The following is an 18,557-nucleotide window of genomic DNA, read 5'->3' as shown; positions in this document are numbered from 1 at the left end:
CTTTCCCACCCCCTCCCATCAGCTGGAGACCATACTTCTCACAGAGAAAAAATGTCAGCCTCTGTTTGTTCAAATCAGCCAGGACTCCCCAAGTGGCAGGAAACAGGATTTTTCAATGAAAAAGAGTAAATGGTTTTATTAATAGTAAACAATGCTACTTGAGCGGCTTATAAAACAGCAGATTTCAAATCTGCTGCTTCAGCTTCAAACTCTACAAAGCATTATTTGTATTTTTTTTCTGAGATGTTTACCTGGAGTTTAAACAGTGCTCCTGAAATTCTCTCCTCTGTAAACCTATTTGAGCAGTTGTGTCAGTACATACTTCTGGTCATCTAAATTTAAAACAAGACTTTTGCTAAGAAGGTCAGTGTAACTACTTTCCTTTTGATCTCGCATCCTTGTGGGTGCCTGGATAGTTCTTCTGTAAGAAAAGTTTTCCTGGATGAGTCAGTGCACTGAGTCATAGGCAGCATGAAGCCTGTAGTGCTCTAGACTAACTAATTGGTAACAGTCTCAAATTTAATTAAAGCACAGTTGTCAGCTCTGTGTTACTGATTGACATCCCACTGAAGTATTTTGTTTTTAGCAACTTAGATTAATTGTTCTTTGCTGTTAAAGAATTGTGTGGTTTAAGATCTTGTTTCTCTTGCATAGACCTGCCATTGCCATTATCTTTTACTACCCTCTTTGTGATTTTTATAGTGCTCAGTTTGAATTTTTTCCCCATGTTAGGTCACAGAGTCAGTAATTATGCTTTTTACCAAGCCTGTGGATATACAGATGTTTAGAATCCTTTGAGGATTTTTTTAAAGTTTTCTTCATTAAGAACTGTCCTATTAGTACTGATGAATGTTTTTTTCACCATTCCTAAACTTTTTTAAGCATTATCCAAAACTTTTTAAAAATCAAACTTATAATTATGCTCTTTTTTTGTGTGTGTGTGTGTTGACTTGCAGATTACATTTTTCAGGTTTACTAGTTTTCACTTCTAATGTTCATCTTGTGTTGTGCTGTGAGTTATAATCCCAAATGGCTTTTCTGTATCCCAGTCCCTCCCACCATCTCCAGAGGATGGCAGTGGTTTCCAGTATCACTGGAGCCTTTCTGCCTCCTGTTCTTCAGTTTCTTGGGATGTGTGTCTTTCCATGATGCAGCTTGAGGAGGCATAGAACTACATGGGAGAACAGGACATGTATTGAACCTGTCTCTTATTAAGGAAAGCAAACCAGCCAGAAGGCATTGGGAGAAAAGCAAGATTTCAGGGGTTTTTTGTCATTTGCATGGTTGGAAAAAACCTTGCTGGCTTTGTGCAGGATTCCTGCTTGCTCCCACTGAGAACAGAGGAGTGCAAACATGAATGGATGGTTGCAACTGAGTTTCTTGTTTCTAAAAACCTTTGAGACAGTATTTTTGGACATTGAGGAAGGTCTGCCCTACTCCCATATGTGGTGAACACTGGAGCTGGGATGGGGAAGAAGTGTCTTCCTAGAGACTTGAGGAGGTGGAAGAATTTGATTATGTGTTCTTTTTCTCTTGAACAGTTGTTCTTGCCAGAGCTCTCTAGATGTAAAGATATAGCTAAATCACAAGACCATCAGTAATACAGGACTGGTTCACATCAGAGCTGCACCTGACTGGGTGTCCAGTCTCTGGCAGTGCCCAACAGCAGGTGCCAAGTAAACCTAAAAGAAGGGAGAGCTAGAGGATTATAATTTTCTACCTTGCATTACCTTTACCTGATGACAATAGTTTAAGGGCATCCTTGCAGGAGAAAGTTGAGGGTTGTGTTCATATCCTGTGAGTGGCATTATGTTTTTTCAAGTTTGATCTCTCTAAAAAAATTTCTTAAATATTAGACCTCTCCCCAGAACATGTTATCCATAGATTCAATATTTGCACAAAAGGCACTTTTTTATTTGTTCTAACTTGATGTTTGATAATATAACCAAGTTCCCTCTTGTATTTGGAGATAAGTGAATCATGCCATCTGCTACAGCTGCATAAAAGGGATGTTAATAGTCCTCCATAGGAAACTGCTGGAGCCTTCAGATGTGGTGTTGGACCAGAGGGATGTGTCCTAAGGGGCTCCTTATCCACATTTCCTATCTCCTTGTCCTCATCTGAGCCCAGTTTCATATAAAGAAGCAATGATGGAAGGTGTGCTGTTCCCTCTTGAAATGATCATTCAGTTGGCTCTGAAATTTGTTCTTCGCATGTGATTTTACTGTTTTTCTGGACTGTAGATTTCCCTCACGTCGACTTTCTGCTAGGAGCACAAGGCTTACTGTGCAGTTCATCTTCAGCCTCCTTCCATTGGAAAGGATTTCCTGGGACCTGGCAGTTAGAAATTCCAGAGGATAAATTTTAACACCTGCTAAGGCACGAAACAATTCAGGTGCCAATCTTAGAACGGTTTCAGAGGCTGTAATAATTAAAATAATTTAACAAACAGTCCATGCATATGGAAACATAGTCCTGTGGGGTTTTTTTTATGGGTTTGTAAAAAATTTTCCTATGCAGTTTAGGTATGTCTTTATTTTTTTTCAGCACGTCTGCTTGCCTTAGGATTTTCTAGTTGAGTAGTATATTAAAATATATACATGTTAAAAGCAAAAGAGTGAAATGCAAGGGGCAATGATCAAAAACAACCATGCAGTTGTTTTTAAGCAAGTGTTAGAAGTTGAGTAAAATGCTGATTCTTAGCAGAAGACATGTATACCCACACTGTTACTATAGGAGAAAGAGCTCAGAGTTGTGAGTTGTGATGCCAAGCTAAGTTTAAAGATGTTTGTATGATAATTTTGGTTACATGCCTTTTTGGTAAAAGGATGTGAAAGTAATGCCAGTTGTTTTGGTCAGGTGTTCTGCACTGCTGCTGCTCTGTGAAGCACCTAAGGTTTGACCTCACCTCTCAAAGTAAACTTAATTACATAAGGAATTATGTAATAGTTCATTGGAGAGAAAAAAAATGTATTATCCCAGTAAGGTAAACTTTAATTTTTACTCCTGTATCCTGTTTGAGCTATTGAATGCCTGACTTGAATTAGACCACACTTGGTGGCTCAGAGGAGAGAATTCAAAATTACAATTGCATTTTAACTTTTCTTCTACAGCTAACTCTTGGATGGAAATGCAGGATAAGGCTAATAAAACTCACAAGACCTATCTAGTTGTGCCTGTTGATTCCAAGAGAGCTAAGCACTCTGTGTCTTAAGATAAACGTGTTTAATTGCTTTGCTCAGAGGGAGATGACTGCTGATCTGTAATTACATGGAGTCCTTGTCGTTATCTGTATGGTCTTTGTTACTCTGTCACACTCATTTGTTTGATCTTGTCTTGAGTTAGATAACAAGTTTGTTTGAAAAGAACTGTATTGTGTGTGTGTATAGTTCATAAAGCAAATTAGTTTTGCTAATGGTGGTTCCTTTGGTCTCTAATAGAGGATCGTGGCAGACAAGCATCATTATAGCAAAACTGGGTGTAAAGGAGTTTGTTTGTAGGCAATAAATAACAGACAAAGGGGAGCAAGAAAGTTTGTTTATACTCTTCTCATGATAAAAACTGTCTGATTTTCTGTGTATTTGTAGGGAAGTGCTGGAGTGGGTCCAGAGAAGCTATGAGGAGAGGCTGAGGGAGCTGGGGGTGTTCAGCCTGGAGAAGAGGAGGCTCAGGGGAGACCTCAGCACCCTCTGCAACTCCCTGACAGGAGGTTGGAGTCAGGTGGGGGTTGGTCTCTTCTCCCAGGCAACAGCAGCAGGACAAGAGGGCACAGACTCAAGCTCTGCCAGGGGAGGGTTAGGTTGGAGATTAGGAAGAGATTTTTTCCAGAGAGAATGCGCAGGCATTGGAATGTGCTGCCCAGGGAGGTGGTGGATTCACCATCCCTGGAGGGTTTCAAGCTGAGACTGGATGTGGCACTTAGTGCCATGGGCTAGTGACCATGGTAGGGTTGGACTGGATGATCTTGGAGGTCTTTTCCAACCCGGTTGATTCCATGATTCTCTGGTTTTTCAAACAGCCCAACCCAGTTGATTCCATGATTCTCTGTTTTTTCAAACAGCTTTTTTTACATGGACAGTAGGATGTTAAGTAGCATTGGTCCTGTTTGTTGTGTTTTCAACTAATTCTCTGTTAGAACTGGTTGATTAAACTCTCCTGTATATCTGATCTGTGTAATTAAGTTAGACGTAGTAGCTCTGTGCTTCTTGTTTCAGCCAATGAGAACTCACTGAGATGAGCCAGATCAGCTCCTCCTTTGGTAACATGCTGCCACAGGTAGTGCTTGCTTGGTAAACAAAGAGCATTCTCAGCACGTGGAGTTTGCTGTGCTGCCTCTTCCCAGCCTCTGACTTGTGATAGTATCGGTACTGTCACGTTGAAATGCAAGCAATTAGTTCAACAGCTTCAGTACAAAGTGTAATTTCTTATGTTCTTAAACCACTTGTTTATTCTTTTTGTATTTTACAGCTGAAAATCTAATTATTTTTTTAACACATAATACATCTACTCCAAAACTTTGCTTAACTGAGTCACCCCATTGGATTCTGTGATTCCCACCTTTGCATACTGTAGTAAAATACACAGGTGATAGAACTGAGAAAGTTTTTGCCTTGCAAAGGAAGTACAGGGACACTTGTTCAGACCACAGATGGTACATACATGTTCTTTTTCAGTGACTTATGCCCACACTGCAGGCACTTTAAGCATATTTTATTACTCTAATTGCATGCTGCTGATTAAGACTTCTTATATGACTATTGAACCAGCTGCAGAGTTTCCACAAGAGATTGGGAGTTCCTGGTGTTCGATTTTGTGCTCTGAAGAGCAGAGTAGGTGCCTTCTTTAATCAATGAATGGTAGGAAAACCATAGAGTTGTACAAGGTTTTTGTGCTCATTATTTTTACCAGTGGTGAATGACAGGATTTTTCTCAGGGTCTGTATTTTGTTTTGATTGCTGTATTAATGTAATAAAGAGCATAAAAGTAAATTATAAGTCATGCTGTTCTCGCTAGGAGTTTGAACTCATATTTGCGGTAGGAAATTAATCTGGTTTTAATTGCCTGTGAGCCTGAAGTATATTCCTTTTTGTAAAGCTGATCTCACATAAATATAAATCAGTAACTGCCTGTTCTTTAATTATGTATTAGTGTATTGTATCTGCATACTAGATGAGAATATGAGCATCTCCAGTTACAGTGTGTTGGAGGTCATTAAATCTTCTCTGCTCTGTGAAGTTTAGTAGCACTGAATTTCTAAATACTGGAAAATGTACCATGTGTTTGCTGCTTGTTTCAGAGTGACTGTTTAGCTACAGTTAGATTGTCACTTGCTTTGTAAGTAACTCCCTAGGGATCTTTGGCCATGTGATTGATTTTATGAGAAGGACTGCCCAGGGAGGTGGTGGATTCACCATCCCTGGAGGGTTTCAAGGTGAGGCTGGATGTGGCACTTAGTGCCATGGTCTAGTGACCACGGTAGGGTTGGCCTTGATGATCTTGGAGGTCTTTTCCTACCTGGTTGATTCTAAGATTCTATGACTTCCTTTTGACTTCCTCTTGTAGAAGAGTAATGTATTTGAAATTCATTTGAAAGTATGTTGTGTATTTTTCTTTCTTTTGTAAAAATTTTTTTCAGAAATAGCCACTGCTTGATCAGTAGGGAACGTTATAGGAAATAATACTACCAAGTGAAAGCAAAGAGTTTGGATGAGTAGATTTTTTGATGGTGATATGTTGCTCTTAACAACTTTCATTCATAATGTATGTGAATTGGTAACTTTATGCAGCTTATGATCTTAGAGTTACACTTCAGCCAAGGGTGAACAATAAAAACACATAATTTTCTCAAGGAGGTTTTCTTCTTCTTCTGGAGATGGTCATGAGTTTTGGTGGTGTTTTTTATTTTTTTGCAATTTAAAAAAAATATATTACTGTGTTATGCTCAAAAAATCCCTGTGCATGTATTTGCATTGTTATTTTCCTATAATGGTCCAATTAGCAGAAGGACTGTTATCAATAATTATACTGTTACAGAGTTAGATAACTATTAGATAATGCCAAGAGGACATTTGTGAGATTTCTACACACTGTCAGGTTTTAAGCATGTTAGTCTGATCAGAGTTGTAAGTTGAGTCCAGCCATGAACTTCAGTTGACAGGAAAAAGACTCCATATGTCTTTCAGACGAAAAGTGATCCTACTTCCATTAGTCTCTTTTAAATAGATTGTTTGTTACCATAATAAGATGTTCCAAAGTCAACACCGACCTTTGGGATTGTTCTGTGTAACTGAGCTGGTGTAAGTGACTTTACCTGTGTGTGACTCTGCACTGGCACTGCAATTAATAGGTTTAGGGGTTTTTTTTTTTGTTTGTTTTTAAATGTTCATTGCAATAAGTCTTTTAAATTATGTTTTTCATTTTTAGTCTTGCATAAATATGTTCACAGTCACCTAAGGGGAATGGTTCAAAGTTCCTTTTGTACTATCTTCTTTTATTTGTGGCACACAACAACCATCATAATTTGTTCAGAAATGATTGGAAGTTGCTTAAAATGCAAAATAATACCACCTCTTTGGTGGTTCTCTGTGGTGTAAGTTGTGTTTCATGTTGTGGTCTAACAGAATCCCTGTGTTTTGAAGATTGGAAGCAGAGAAGTTGAAGTTTGGGTATATTTTTCCTTCCTCTTCAAAGGAACATTCTGGTTTTGATTTGTAGGTAGATTTGATTGATTTTGATTTATCCTTCTGATTAATTTTCTGTGTTTGTTGAAATTATAGGTTCAGTGAGGTTGGTATTAACAAAGGCCAACACTGAACGTTCATTTTCAATGTTGAGCTTTGCAGAAAGGAAATAAAATACTAAGGAACTGAGAAGAGATTGTCTTTTCTCACCGTGGGCCTGCAAATATATATAAAAAAAATAAATTAAAACAATAGTCTTTGTGCTTTATTCTAGAATAATTCGCTCCGTTTTTTAAATGTTTATATTCATACCAGTGATTAGATGTGAAAGATGTGGTGATAAAATACAACAGATCAACTATTCCTTGGGAAAAAACTCATTTCCAGAAATAGATTGCTGTGGAATTCCTTGTCACTGCTCCCCACGTCAACTCAGTGTCTACTTAGTGCATATGAAATGGGTGTATTAAAATGGTAAGCTGTGCCAAACTCGAGGAGTTTCAACAAGAGGTCAGATATATTTATCCTTTAACTCATTTAGAGCTGATGTTTGAAAAGTAAAGCAGAGTGGAAAACAAATCGTGTTGTGACAACGAACAATTTCTGTTGTGAATAGCAAATTCAGACAACAAGTTTAGAGAACATGACTCATCACAGAAACACCAGGAGAATGAAGAAGCAAAAAGCATCTTGCAGTGTGTTATTTTGTTTATGATATTACTTTTCTCTTCCCGGGATGGTTTTTTTTTTTTTTTCCCACAAAGAGATGGAATAGATACAAATAAAACAAGAGTAAGTTCTTTGATAACTCCCAGCGATGCCTGGCAATGCAGTAATAAATTAAATATTTATTGTTAGCCTTACCAAACATCCTGGTAGTATGACCTTCTTTGCTTTTACAAGCAAACACTGGCACTCATTTCAAGTGGGGAAACTCTGTTATTTTGACAAATGTTGGCTTGTCATTGCGCTGAGAAAGATCAGTGAAAGCAGAGAGAGGCTCTGTGACCTAGCTTTGATTGGCTTGGAATACACCAGTGGGTGGTGGCTTTAATGTTGGAGAAATATGTCATTTGCTCTCAGCATATAACTATTGATTTTTCTGAACTGATTTTTGATAGAAAATTCAGCAGAACAATATGTTAAGAAAAAATATTGTGACTTTGACGTTGGATGTCTCAATTGGATGAGAGACTCTCTCCATTTTATTTTTCTTCAGGTAGGAGTTTCCTTTTCTTTAGTGAGCTAAAAAGTTAGGCAGCATAGCTTGGATGTGGGAGAGCTGTTCTTCCCTTTTCCTTTGTAGTTTGTTTTCAATAAGTCACTGTTCTGGTATGTTTTTATTTCAAGCCTGTAAAAAGTGGAGAGAGTGCCATTTTCAAAACCAATATGTTATGCAAGCACTGAAAAGATACTGATTTCATCAACATTATTCTTTCTAACTCCTGATTTTTCTTCTGGAAGGTGGAACATTAAGGACTGTTGGTTAGGGCTGTGTTCTTGGCTGTGGTGGGAGAGTTTGTGGCTTTATTTCCCCTCTCCTGTAGGAAGGTTCTGTCAGTGTAGTTTATCATTTGTGAAGGACAGTTTTGGTGGAGAGTCCTCCATTAGGGATGTGTCATGGTTAAAATACAAAGTGTGTGGTTTTTCCAAGTTAATTTTTCTTCTGCTTGTATTTTAAACTTAGTATTCACATTGTTTTCTGTTCTGAAAACAGCACTACACGTTTCTTTGCACATTAGGTAAAAGAAGTGACTAAGTAGGATTCTTTTTCCTTGTTTTCTTGTCTTGCTGGTGAGTAATGTTTTCCTCTGAAAAATACATCTGAGGCATTTTTGATACATAGATTGCAAATGGCAAAGTTCAGGGATGTTGTATAGAGGTCATATACTATGATTTCTATAGTGTCAATTTGTTTTTCCATGAATGGGCTGCTGTTCCATTTGACTGACATGATAGCTGTCTTAATTACCTTCTAAGTGATTCGCTCATGCTGTGTTTGATGGGTCTTACGAGCTTTTAATTTGTGAGGAGGATACTCCAGCAAATGTACTCCAAGAAATGTACTCCAAAGGGCACTGCAAAATGTGCTGCTCAGTACATTATCCCACTATACTTGATTGGCTGCTGCTCAGTGAAGCATTTCTTTAGACAAGAAGGGGACAAATGCCAAAGATAGGATACGAAAGCACCAGAGAGGAATCATTGTACAGTTGTCTCTTCTGTGAGCATGTGTTAAGTCATCAGAGGAGCTGCAAAAGCAGGGCTGGAGGAAGGTTGTTTTGATGTTGATTTTGATTTTTTTTTTTTTTTTTTAACCAGGGAACTTGGGGTTAAGGTGGTTCAGGTGACTACACTTGCTGAAGGCAGGAAGGATGGTCATCATCAATCCCAGGCACAGCTCCAGGTTGGGTGGGGAAGGAATTGAAACCAGCAGTGAGGAGAAAGACTTGGGAGTGACAGTGGGTGAGAAACTCCCCATGAGCTGCAGTGTAAGCGCAGCCCAGAAACCAATGGAATCCTGGACTGCATCCCAAGGACTGTGGGCAGCAGGTCAAAGAGGTGATTCTCCTCCTCTGCTCTGGTGAGACCCACCTGGAATCCTGCACACAGCTCTGGTGTCCTCAACATCAGAAGGACATGGAACTGTTGGAGCAAGTCCAGAGGAGACCACGAAGTTGCTAAGAGGATTGAATAAATAATTCTGCAGTGCAAGGTCACTTTTGGGGAATAACAGGCTCTCTGTTTTTGGAAGAATTTAATGTTATTTGTTGGGAAAGAGCCATGACCAATGCCTCATGTGTGCTAGTTAATCATAGCACAGTAATGATCTTTTGCTGTTCTGTAGGTGTGAACAAGGTGAGACAGTTTGTCTAGACCAGAAGGTAAACAGCAGAAGTCTGTCATGTGGTCAGTGATGGAAAAGGGGGGAGTAGTGATACCTGGGATAGGAGGCTGCTTAGCATAGGACTTCATGTCCTGTATTCCCACAATTTGTTGGAGTCCTCTTTAAGACTATGTCAGGGAGAGGAAGAAAACACATTTTGTGAAAGATCATTTGACAGAGTGCTTGAAATAATTCAGGTTAGTAGTGGAAAATAAAGTTGTACACCTAAAGGATCAAATTGCTTTAAGAGGGAGGGTAAAGTTCTTGCCTTTAAAAAACAAAGGGTAGACTGGAAAATGCTGGAACTAATGAGATTTTTTAAATCAGTATTATGTAGTTTAAAGTATGGATGTCATGTTTGAGTTTCAATTTCGTGTAAGTTCTGCAATCTCATTATGTTACACAGCAAAGGAAAAATAATCACAAAGGCTATTAGGTACAGTAGAGTAAACTTTATTACCTGCAGAACATAATCATAAGCAGAATTATGTATTACTTCAGTCACAGTAAAATGAAGTGCTTAAAAAGTATTTATTGTGAGAACTTCTCAGTGGAAAGTCTTGTACACAACAGTGGTGAAGATAAACTCTTTGCATCTCTCTGACTGTCCCAGAGCTAGTTGTAAAATGAAGGCTATGAAGCTTTTGTTTGTTGCTGTCTCTATGTCATGAAAGAGCCAAATGGTTTCTAAAACCTACAGTCACAAACTGATTAGAAAATTCCCAGGGGGACTCTGATGGGACTATCATAACTTAACAATGGAACGGTGAGTCACTGCAGGAGAAATTCATGTAATAATCTTTTCCGGTATTTATAGGACCAGGAGGATAAAATGTCATTTAATTTTATTTGATTAAAAACTACTAGGCAAGAGAGAAAGAGGAAGGAAAAAATGAAGCATCTTTTATTTCAGGCATGAGGGATGAACGGAATATATAAGAAGTGTATTATGAAGCAATATATTATAGTGATTAATTTCCAATCTGATCAATGCTCCAAAAGAGTTGTGTTAATAGCAGAATTATTTTTTTTGATAACTTAAGGTGACACTTATTTTTTTTATGTTCCAGATGCAAAGTTTGGCTTTTGAGTGGAACAGCTAAGAGTTTGAGGCACCTGTAGGAGTTGTTGCTTGGTATTTAGGGATACATACCAGGACAGCTTGAAGATTATCCAGGGAAGGTCTTTACCTTAAAAAGTTATGAGAGAATGTAATTCCGGTAGCCTTAATTAGGTTTGGTAGGATGCCAGAAATGCTTTAACCTGTTCCATTAGTGCTGGTGATGCAGTGTTTTACCCAGCAGTGTGGGTTGAATCAGAGCTGTATCCTCTTGTTACGTAGTGTTCCCACGTTAAAGATCATGTTAGGATTGTATAGTGTTGCTTGAAGGTTTGGTTGGTTTGTGTTGGGTCTTTCAGAACCACCACGGAATTGGGTGAAGATTTATAGTACTTATATATATGTAAGTATTCTTGAAAAATCTTCAAAAATTCATCTGGGTAAAAACCAAAACCCAGTATTAAACAGTGCTTAAATAAGCAAAATTGCTTAGAGATACACTTGGCCAAAAAGGTCCCTAACTCCTCTCTTTGTATTCTTCTGTTGTTTTATGAAACAGAATACTTTCTCCATAGGTCAGAAGTGTTTGTGAGAGAAGGCTCAAATCTGTGCAGCATTTTCTAGAGATGTCCAGAGAAGAGCTGGATGTTTAGAAAACAAACAGGCATGCAAGAAATAAGCAAATTGTTAAAGCTCTTAGTGGGGAAAGACTATTTTTTGGGAATTCATGTTACTAGTGAGTTTAAGTGAAGTAAAACTATTTTCCCAAACTTTTTTCTTTTTGAAGAAGTTAGAGGTAATTCTTCTGGCACTTCCTGAACCTTCCCTGACTCTTCCTGCCAACACTGTAGGTTTGTTTCAGGAAAGACAGTGTTGAGTTATTGCAAAGATTAGTGCTGGATTTCTAGCTCTGATAGCGAAAAAGAGCATTTTTTTCAAAGCAGAATGACCAAACCCAACCCAGAAGATGTGACTCATGTCGATGAAAGTTGTTTTTTTTCCAAGAGGAATTATGATGTAATTTAGATTGGGTTTGATTGTTATGTGTTGCTGCAGAGTAAGTGCAATCCTAAATGACACTTGGGACTGTTGTGACTAAGTTTTTTGAGTGCATTTCTGAGTGGGTTAATCCTAAGCAAGAAATAAAAAGGTGTTTTTAATTTTCTGTTGTTCCTTCACATTTTTCTAAAGGGATTTTGCTAAGTGGAGTTTTCTGTGGAAGATAAAAGTGGAAGGTCTGTTTATTGCTCATGTACATTACTTCTGGTAAGGATTAAAGGGAAACAACTTGAATGGAAATCAAAGAGTAGCAGAGATATCAGGGAAGTTTTAAAAGTAACTTAAGAGGATTTATGTATATTCTAGAACTTGTGTTCATTTTGGCAATTTTCCAAGCTAAATGCAGAGGTAACAATTACATTTTTATACAAATAGGCTTCATTGAGGAGAGATGGTAAAAAAATTGCTATTGATATTGAAAAGTTGCTCTGAGGTCTCCACATAACCTTCTCTTCTCCAGGCTGAGCAGCCCCAACTCCCTCAGCCTGTCCTCACAGGGAGATGCTCCAGTCCTTTTATCAACTTCGTGACCTCCTCTGCACTTGCTCCAACAGTTCCATGTCCTTCCTATGTTGAGGACACCAGAATTATTTCCTTTAATCCAATGTCCTATACATCTGTGTATCTGTCAGTTTGAGCCAGGCCAAGTAAAGCAGTCCAGCCAAGTGTCTTCCTGTAAACTCAGGATGTGAAGGAATGGGAACAGTATGATGCTGCAGTTGGTTGTCCCAAATGATTGTCCTTTTGCTCTGGAGGGAGGTCAGAACCCTTAAAAACGTTACTCCGACACGATTGCAATTCTGCACAATATTATTTCCAGAAAAGCAATGGTATATGAGGGAAGTTAGCAAAAGAAAATGACCAATGGGTTTATCACTGTTCTAAGGTGAAGGTGTTGTCTTTTTCACCCACCAGTGTTTCCTTGATATGACGTTTGGAGCTGGAGGTCACACGACAGCTCTTCTTGAGAGAGCCAACAACATCACCGTGTACGCGCTCGACAGGGATCCCACAGCTTACAAAATAGCTCAGCAGCTCTCAGAATCCTACCCGTGAGTACCTGCCTTAAATAGGTCTGAGATAAGGTTGATACCGTGGTATTTTATACGTAATTTAAAATAGTTTTACAGTTTTTAATGGATTACTGCAGAATAGCAGTGCGTGCTGCACGTACTCTGTTAAGTAGGAGATCCAATTCAATTTATGGGTGTTTGCATCAAGTTGTTTGGAGGTTTTTGAAGTCAAATGCGTCTCCTGGACTCTTATTTGAGCATGCATCAAGTAGCCAACTTTATATTTACGATTTAAATGGATTTAAAAAAGATTCGTGTGTTCTGCTCGCCTTGAGATGGTTGTGATGGCAGAGTGGTACAAAAACATGTCTTTGTGGTAACTGTTTCACCATGAAGGATGCAGTCATATACTTTTAAATAATGAGGTCATTTAAATATGGCTTATGAATATTTTAATTTAAAAAAACCACCCCAAAGTAATCGTAATTCAGTATTAGGTTTGCTAAGTATTTTGCTATTGGCTTCAGAAACTACCAAACAATTTAGTAAGCAGGTGAGCCTGTCTTGGCAGGGGGGTTGGACTGGGTGAGCTCCAGAAATCCCTTCCAACCCTTCCAATTCTGTGATTCCATGAAGATTCCAAAGATATTGTTGCAGGAGGAGATAACTATGGCTATGTTAGGGGATTTTTCTATATTCATAACTTATAAATGAAGCCCTCCTTGTACTTAGCTGAGAGGTAGATGGAGTAATAAGTCACTAATTAGAACACTGAAGGAAAAATACATTTGATGTTTGTATTTTCAATGCGTCTCTTTGCTTTTTGGTAACGATGTCGTTCAGAACCGAAATCTGAAGAGGGTAGAGTTCCAACTGCAATTCTCACATTCATTTAGGGTCTGTTCATTATTTTTATTTTTAAAAACATGTAGTGCTGCTTTAATAAGGAGAAAATGGGTCAGGGCCTGTTAGATATTCAATGTGTGGGTGGGAATCCTTTGACGTCCTTTCTGGGGAAGCCTCTAACTTGGGAATTGCTGCTGAGAATCCAGGAGAACATGCTAAAATGCAGTCAGTGGCAATATATATTACAAGTAAACCCTTTCACACCCACTGAAAGGGAGAGGTTAGAGAGGTGGCTGAAATCTGGCAATTAATCAGTATCATCAAAAGCTTTAAAGTATGAGAAACTCATGCAAAGCCTACACAGAGAAAATATGTGCTTTGTAATTCTCTAAGCAGAATAAGAAATTCTACCCCAAGAGTATGGATAAATAGTGTAAATTTCCTCATACAGTTTAGCTGCCATGTAATTCTGAAGTTATTTTTAGGTGTGAGGGTGCTCATGGATTTTGCTTTTAGGGTTACACGAAGTTTTCAGAGTCAGATAGAACCATCAGCTGTGCATTGTATGCACTGGGAAAAATAGAAATTTTTTCCAGTTCTAGGGCAAACAGAACTGCTTTCTTTTTCAGTTGCAATAAGCTTATGAACTGTAGCTGTTTATTATATATTGATGCTTTTTGTTGCTCAGTGTTGTTTTTACAAGCTACTACTTAACTTATGACTGTAGTGCAAAAAGGATATAATTAATGTGCATTATAATGGTGCCTAGACTATATATGATTATACTTAATTACTCACTTACAGGGCTGTTTCTTCCTAAAGGATTCTCCTTGTATGTCAACATCTCTCAGCTTCTCAAACCCAGGCAGCAAAGATAAATGAGTTGCCTTAAATCTGAGGTGAAACAATTTGAGAGTGGTAAAAAGACTCTTAAATGCCACGACATTAAAATACTGCATTTCTGTCATTGATTTTGCTTCCCTAAACATTTATTTGTGTCACAAACCCAAATATCTTTCCGTGTAGAAACATATGGAATCAAAATTCTTTGTCTTGTTGCTGGAGACACATCTGGGCAGGTTTTAGAATGCCTGGAAACCTTTGCTTGTTTTCATATGTACAGTCTGATCCTTCGATACACTGAGTTTCTGGTTCAAATTTGGGCCAAATTTAAAATTATTCTGACACAGAAAATGCATGCAAGAATTTGCTTTTAATATTTGCTTCTACTCCCTTTTTGCATTGTCTGATATCTTGTCCCTTTAGTGTTTTCTTAAAATCTTGACAACTTTTGAGGGGAAGTCTGCGGACGTCATTTCCCTGGAGCTTAGTAAAGCCTTTGACGCCGTTTCCCACAGCATCCTCCTGGAGAAACTGTCTGCTCATGGCTTGGGTGGGTGTACTCTTTGCTGGGTATGAAGTGCCATCTCATATGCCACTGCTAGATTTAACAGAATTTCCAGTCAAATGAGTCAGGACAGAACTTTCACAAGTTACAGGCTTAGGAAAGCAAAGTGCTGTCATTTTGATCTGAGTAGCCTTGAAGGAACTGCATCATCAAATTCGGTTAGTAGGAAAATTTTAGAAGAGATATTGGCCAATTTGAAGCTCTGAAGGAAGGGCTGCAAGCATTAGGTTTAAAACAGGCTTATTTCACCAGGAGATAATTATAAATTTTGAGAGTAGAAGTTCCCAGCATTGTCCTATGAAGCTGGAAATGATATGAATGTGTAGACAAACAAGTGCTTATCACTTAACTAAGAGAAGGTCAAGACTTGTCAGCATTTAAGCTAAACATAAAATTTGCTAAGTAGCTAAATCAACCCCCAAAAGCTGATGCATACTTTGATTTCTTGTAGTTTGCTGAAAAGGAAAACATGTAACTGAACAAAAATATTTGTCAGCACAGTTTTGTGTCAGTGCTGAGATTCACACTTAAGTATAAAATACACAACTGTATAGAGAAGTTCATTTTATTTTTCTGATTGAGTCATTGTACTTCAAATACTATTATCCTTAGATACATTAGGATTATGCATATAAGTGACATAGGCTATAAAAATGAATTACTTTGGGTTTGACTACAAAATCCTATTTTTTTCTTGTCATAATAAATAACATCATTTGCATTTTAATTTGATTTTGGCCTTTGTGACTCAGCTGTGCCAAGTGTTATACAGAATATTGAAAGGACTGAAAGGGAAATCAGACAGTTAATTGCTGCCTTTGTATTTGGATGCCTGAAAAATACATCAACTTATCTTGATCAAGCAGCAGAGATTTGGATAGAGAGATTTCAGAGAGAATTTCTGTGTAAAACCTCAGTGGGGAAACATGTAACTTGGAATGGAGTTACCTGTGGCCTTGTCACCACCAAATGGTGCAAGTGTTTGCCACCAGTATTGACTAGTGAGTGGTCTTGACACACACAGATTTATAAGAAATAATAAATAAGGTGTCATGTCTTAACAGCAGAAGCAATCTGAACATTGGGATTGTTTGTACTGTCAGTCTTGGTCTGGTCATGAGAAGTTAGAGGCTGCTGAAGCTTAAGTTTTTAAATCTAAGTCAGAAGAACAGAAGCCAATTTTTTCTGATCATGATACCCAGATTGGCTGTTCATCTTCAAGATGATCATTTCCCCCTGCCTGGCTGGGGAAGGAAAGGGGAGGATGAGGAGCACTCCTTTCCCCAGGCCTTCTCTGGGAAAGCACCATTTCTATTTATTTTTGTTGCTGAAAACCTGCACCTTTGCCCCTCAGCAAAACCCTAGGAACTACTTCCTGCAGAGCTTGGAGACTGCACAGCACTCTGGGGTATCAGCTGCTCCTCCAAACTTGCTGAGGAGACATCTCCCCCTTTCATCCAAGTCATTGATGAAGAGGTTAAACAGTGCTGGGCCCAGTGTAGAGCCCTGGGGGACACCACAGTGACAACCTCCAACTAGACCCTGTGCCACTGATCACAACAGTCTGTCCCTCATCTGATTCTCAATCCACCTCCCTGTCACTCATCCAGTCCACTCTTCCTGAGTTTGCCTTTGAGGACGTTGTAAGAGACAGTGTTGAAGGCTTTGGTGAAGTCCAGGTAGACAATATCCACTGCTCATTTCCATATTTCTGTTTCCAGGTATTTGGATTATTATGTGTTTGTGGGGAATTTAGCAGAATAAGCAGCAGATAAGGAAAACACTAGTGTTCTTAGTCTCATTGCTTCCTTTGGTTTGCATGGTCATGCACCTGATGGACCTTGAATTCTGTTTCCCTGGATATTTTGCAAATAACAAATGGACTGGAAACTAAGGCTGTAGGCTCTTGATATTAATTTGATGTCCTTTTTCATAGCTGTTTGCTTAAGACACTAGTCCATTATAAATTCAGATCTATTGCAGCAAGAAATATGAATAAAACAAAATTTGAATTTTAAAAACTTCTTAAAATTCTATACTTTCTGTGCAGTGATTTCATGGCTCAAAGACCTTTATCTTACCAATGCTAGAAACAAGAACTGAATATCATTGTATAACCAAGGGAGTTTCTTGTTTTCAAAGGAATGTGTTTCCATTTTTAATTCTCATAATTAATAAGATAGTGAACACTGAAAAATAGTGTGTAGAACTAAAAGTGTCTTGTTTTCCCCTCTCCCTAACCATTGCTGCAGGAAGAAATGTCAGTCTTTGGGTACCAATCTGGAAGCTTCTCAACGTGTCAGTTGCACATTTAATAGAAACAGATAAATATGTGATAAAATTATAGTACACAATACTTTTTTCCTTTACTCCCTGTGATAAGATTTAGAAAAAGAGTTGTGGTTCAAGGCTCAGTGCTTCTTAGTAAGCATTGCTGTGTTGGGAAGTGAATCCCCATGTGGTCTTTGTATGTGCTCTTACCTTGGGAGGTAAGAGGGGCCTTGATACTTACAGTTGACTTTCTGCTAGAATTACATGAGTTAAAGAAAAAACGGAAGTATAATTGATTAGTTTTGGTTATATCCTAAGTTTAGGTCATACCTTAAGTCAGCAAGGTTCAGCTCCAATGCTCAATCCAGTCACAACCTGTTATAGTTTAGCACATCTCTAAGCCATTTTTGTCAAACTCTTTGACGATTTGAAGCTCGGATAACAATTTCAATAGAACTTTATATGGAAAAAAATGTGTACCCTTTAACTAGAACCAGAATGTTCTCAGTGTTTTGGCTTTCTGACGTCTTTCTGTCCCATAATCAACTTTAAGAGGTACTGCAGGTGGCTTGGAGGTAGAGGGAGTTAATTATTAATAAGGATTTACGCGGCTTTTTGCGTCACTTTTTATTTCCAAATCATTTGCTAACAAGTCACCTAAGGGCTTAGAATCGACCAGGACAATAAACAGCAGGAGCCTGTGGTGCAGTTGATGCTGATGAACAAAGAAAATAAATGATAGAAGTCAAAATAAGTATTATTTTATTCGTTGCACTTAATGCTATAAAAAATTGGAGGTTTGTAGGGGGTACAAAGAACCAATGCGATTAATGACTTTTCTGTTGTCATTTTATACAGACCCTAAACCTTCCTCTTTATATTTAATGCAGTGATTTTATCACATGTTTCTGTATGGCTTTTTCTCAAGAATATTCACTCAAAGGGATGTCAGTATTATATGGCTTGTTCCCATGTTTTTTTCTTTTTCTCTTATTCCTAAGCCACTGTGAAGTTTGCCATTACAGAAGGAAGACTCTGTATCTTCAGATTTTACAGGACTATGTGGGGAATTCAGTGAGAGGACTAGAGGGAACGATCATAAGCCAAGACAGGGGAGATTCAGATTGGATGTTAGGAAAATTGTTGTCCCTGTGAGGGTGTTCAGATACTGGAATATTGCCCAGGGAGGTGGTGGAGTCACCAGCCCTGGAGGTGTTGAAGAGGTGTCTGGATCTGATGCTGGAGGATATGGTTTAGGATTTAGAGGCTACAGCAGAGTGACAGATAATGGTTGGACTTGATGATTGGTCTTAGAGGTCTCATCCAACTGTGA

General features: G+C 38.4%; 1 protein-coding gene across 1 annotated transcript in view; it reads left to right on the top strand.

Annotated features, from left to right (window-relative positions):
- METTL15 (methyltransferase like 15) overlaps positions 1–18,557 on the top strand; it is a 43,452-nt gene that overhangs the window by 5,591 nt on the left and 19,304 nt on the right. Inside the window, exon 2 of the mRNA XM_009081954.1 lies at positions 12,602–12,738. Coding sequence (XP_009080202.1) covers positions 12,602–12,738 — 137 coding nt within the window. The remainder of the gene's footprint in view (positions 1–12,601; positions 12,739–18,557) is intronic.

Source organism: Acanthisitta chloris, unplaced genomic scaffold, assembly GCF_000695815.1.
Source record: "Acanthisitta chloris isolate BGI_N310 unplaced genomic scaffold, ASM69581v1 scaffold19420, whole genome shotgun sequence".
NCBI lineage: Eukaryota > Metazoa > Chordata > Aves > Passeriformes > Acanthisittidae > Acanthisitta > Acanthisitta chloris.
Note: the sequence above shows the minus strand (reverse complement) of the source record. Positions and strands in the feature narration are given on the sequence as shown.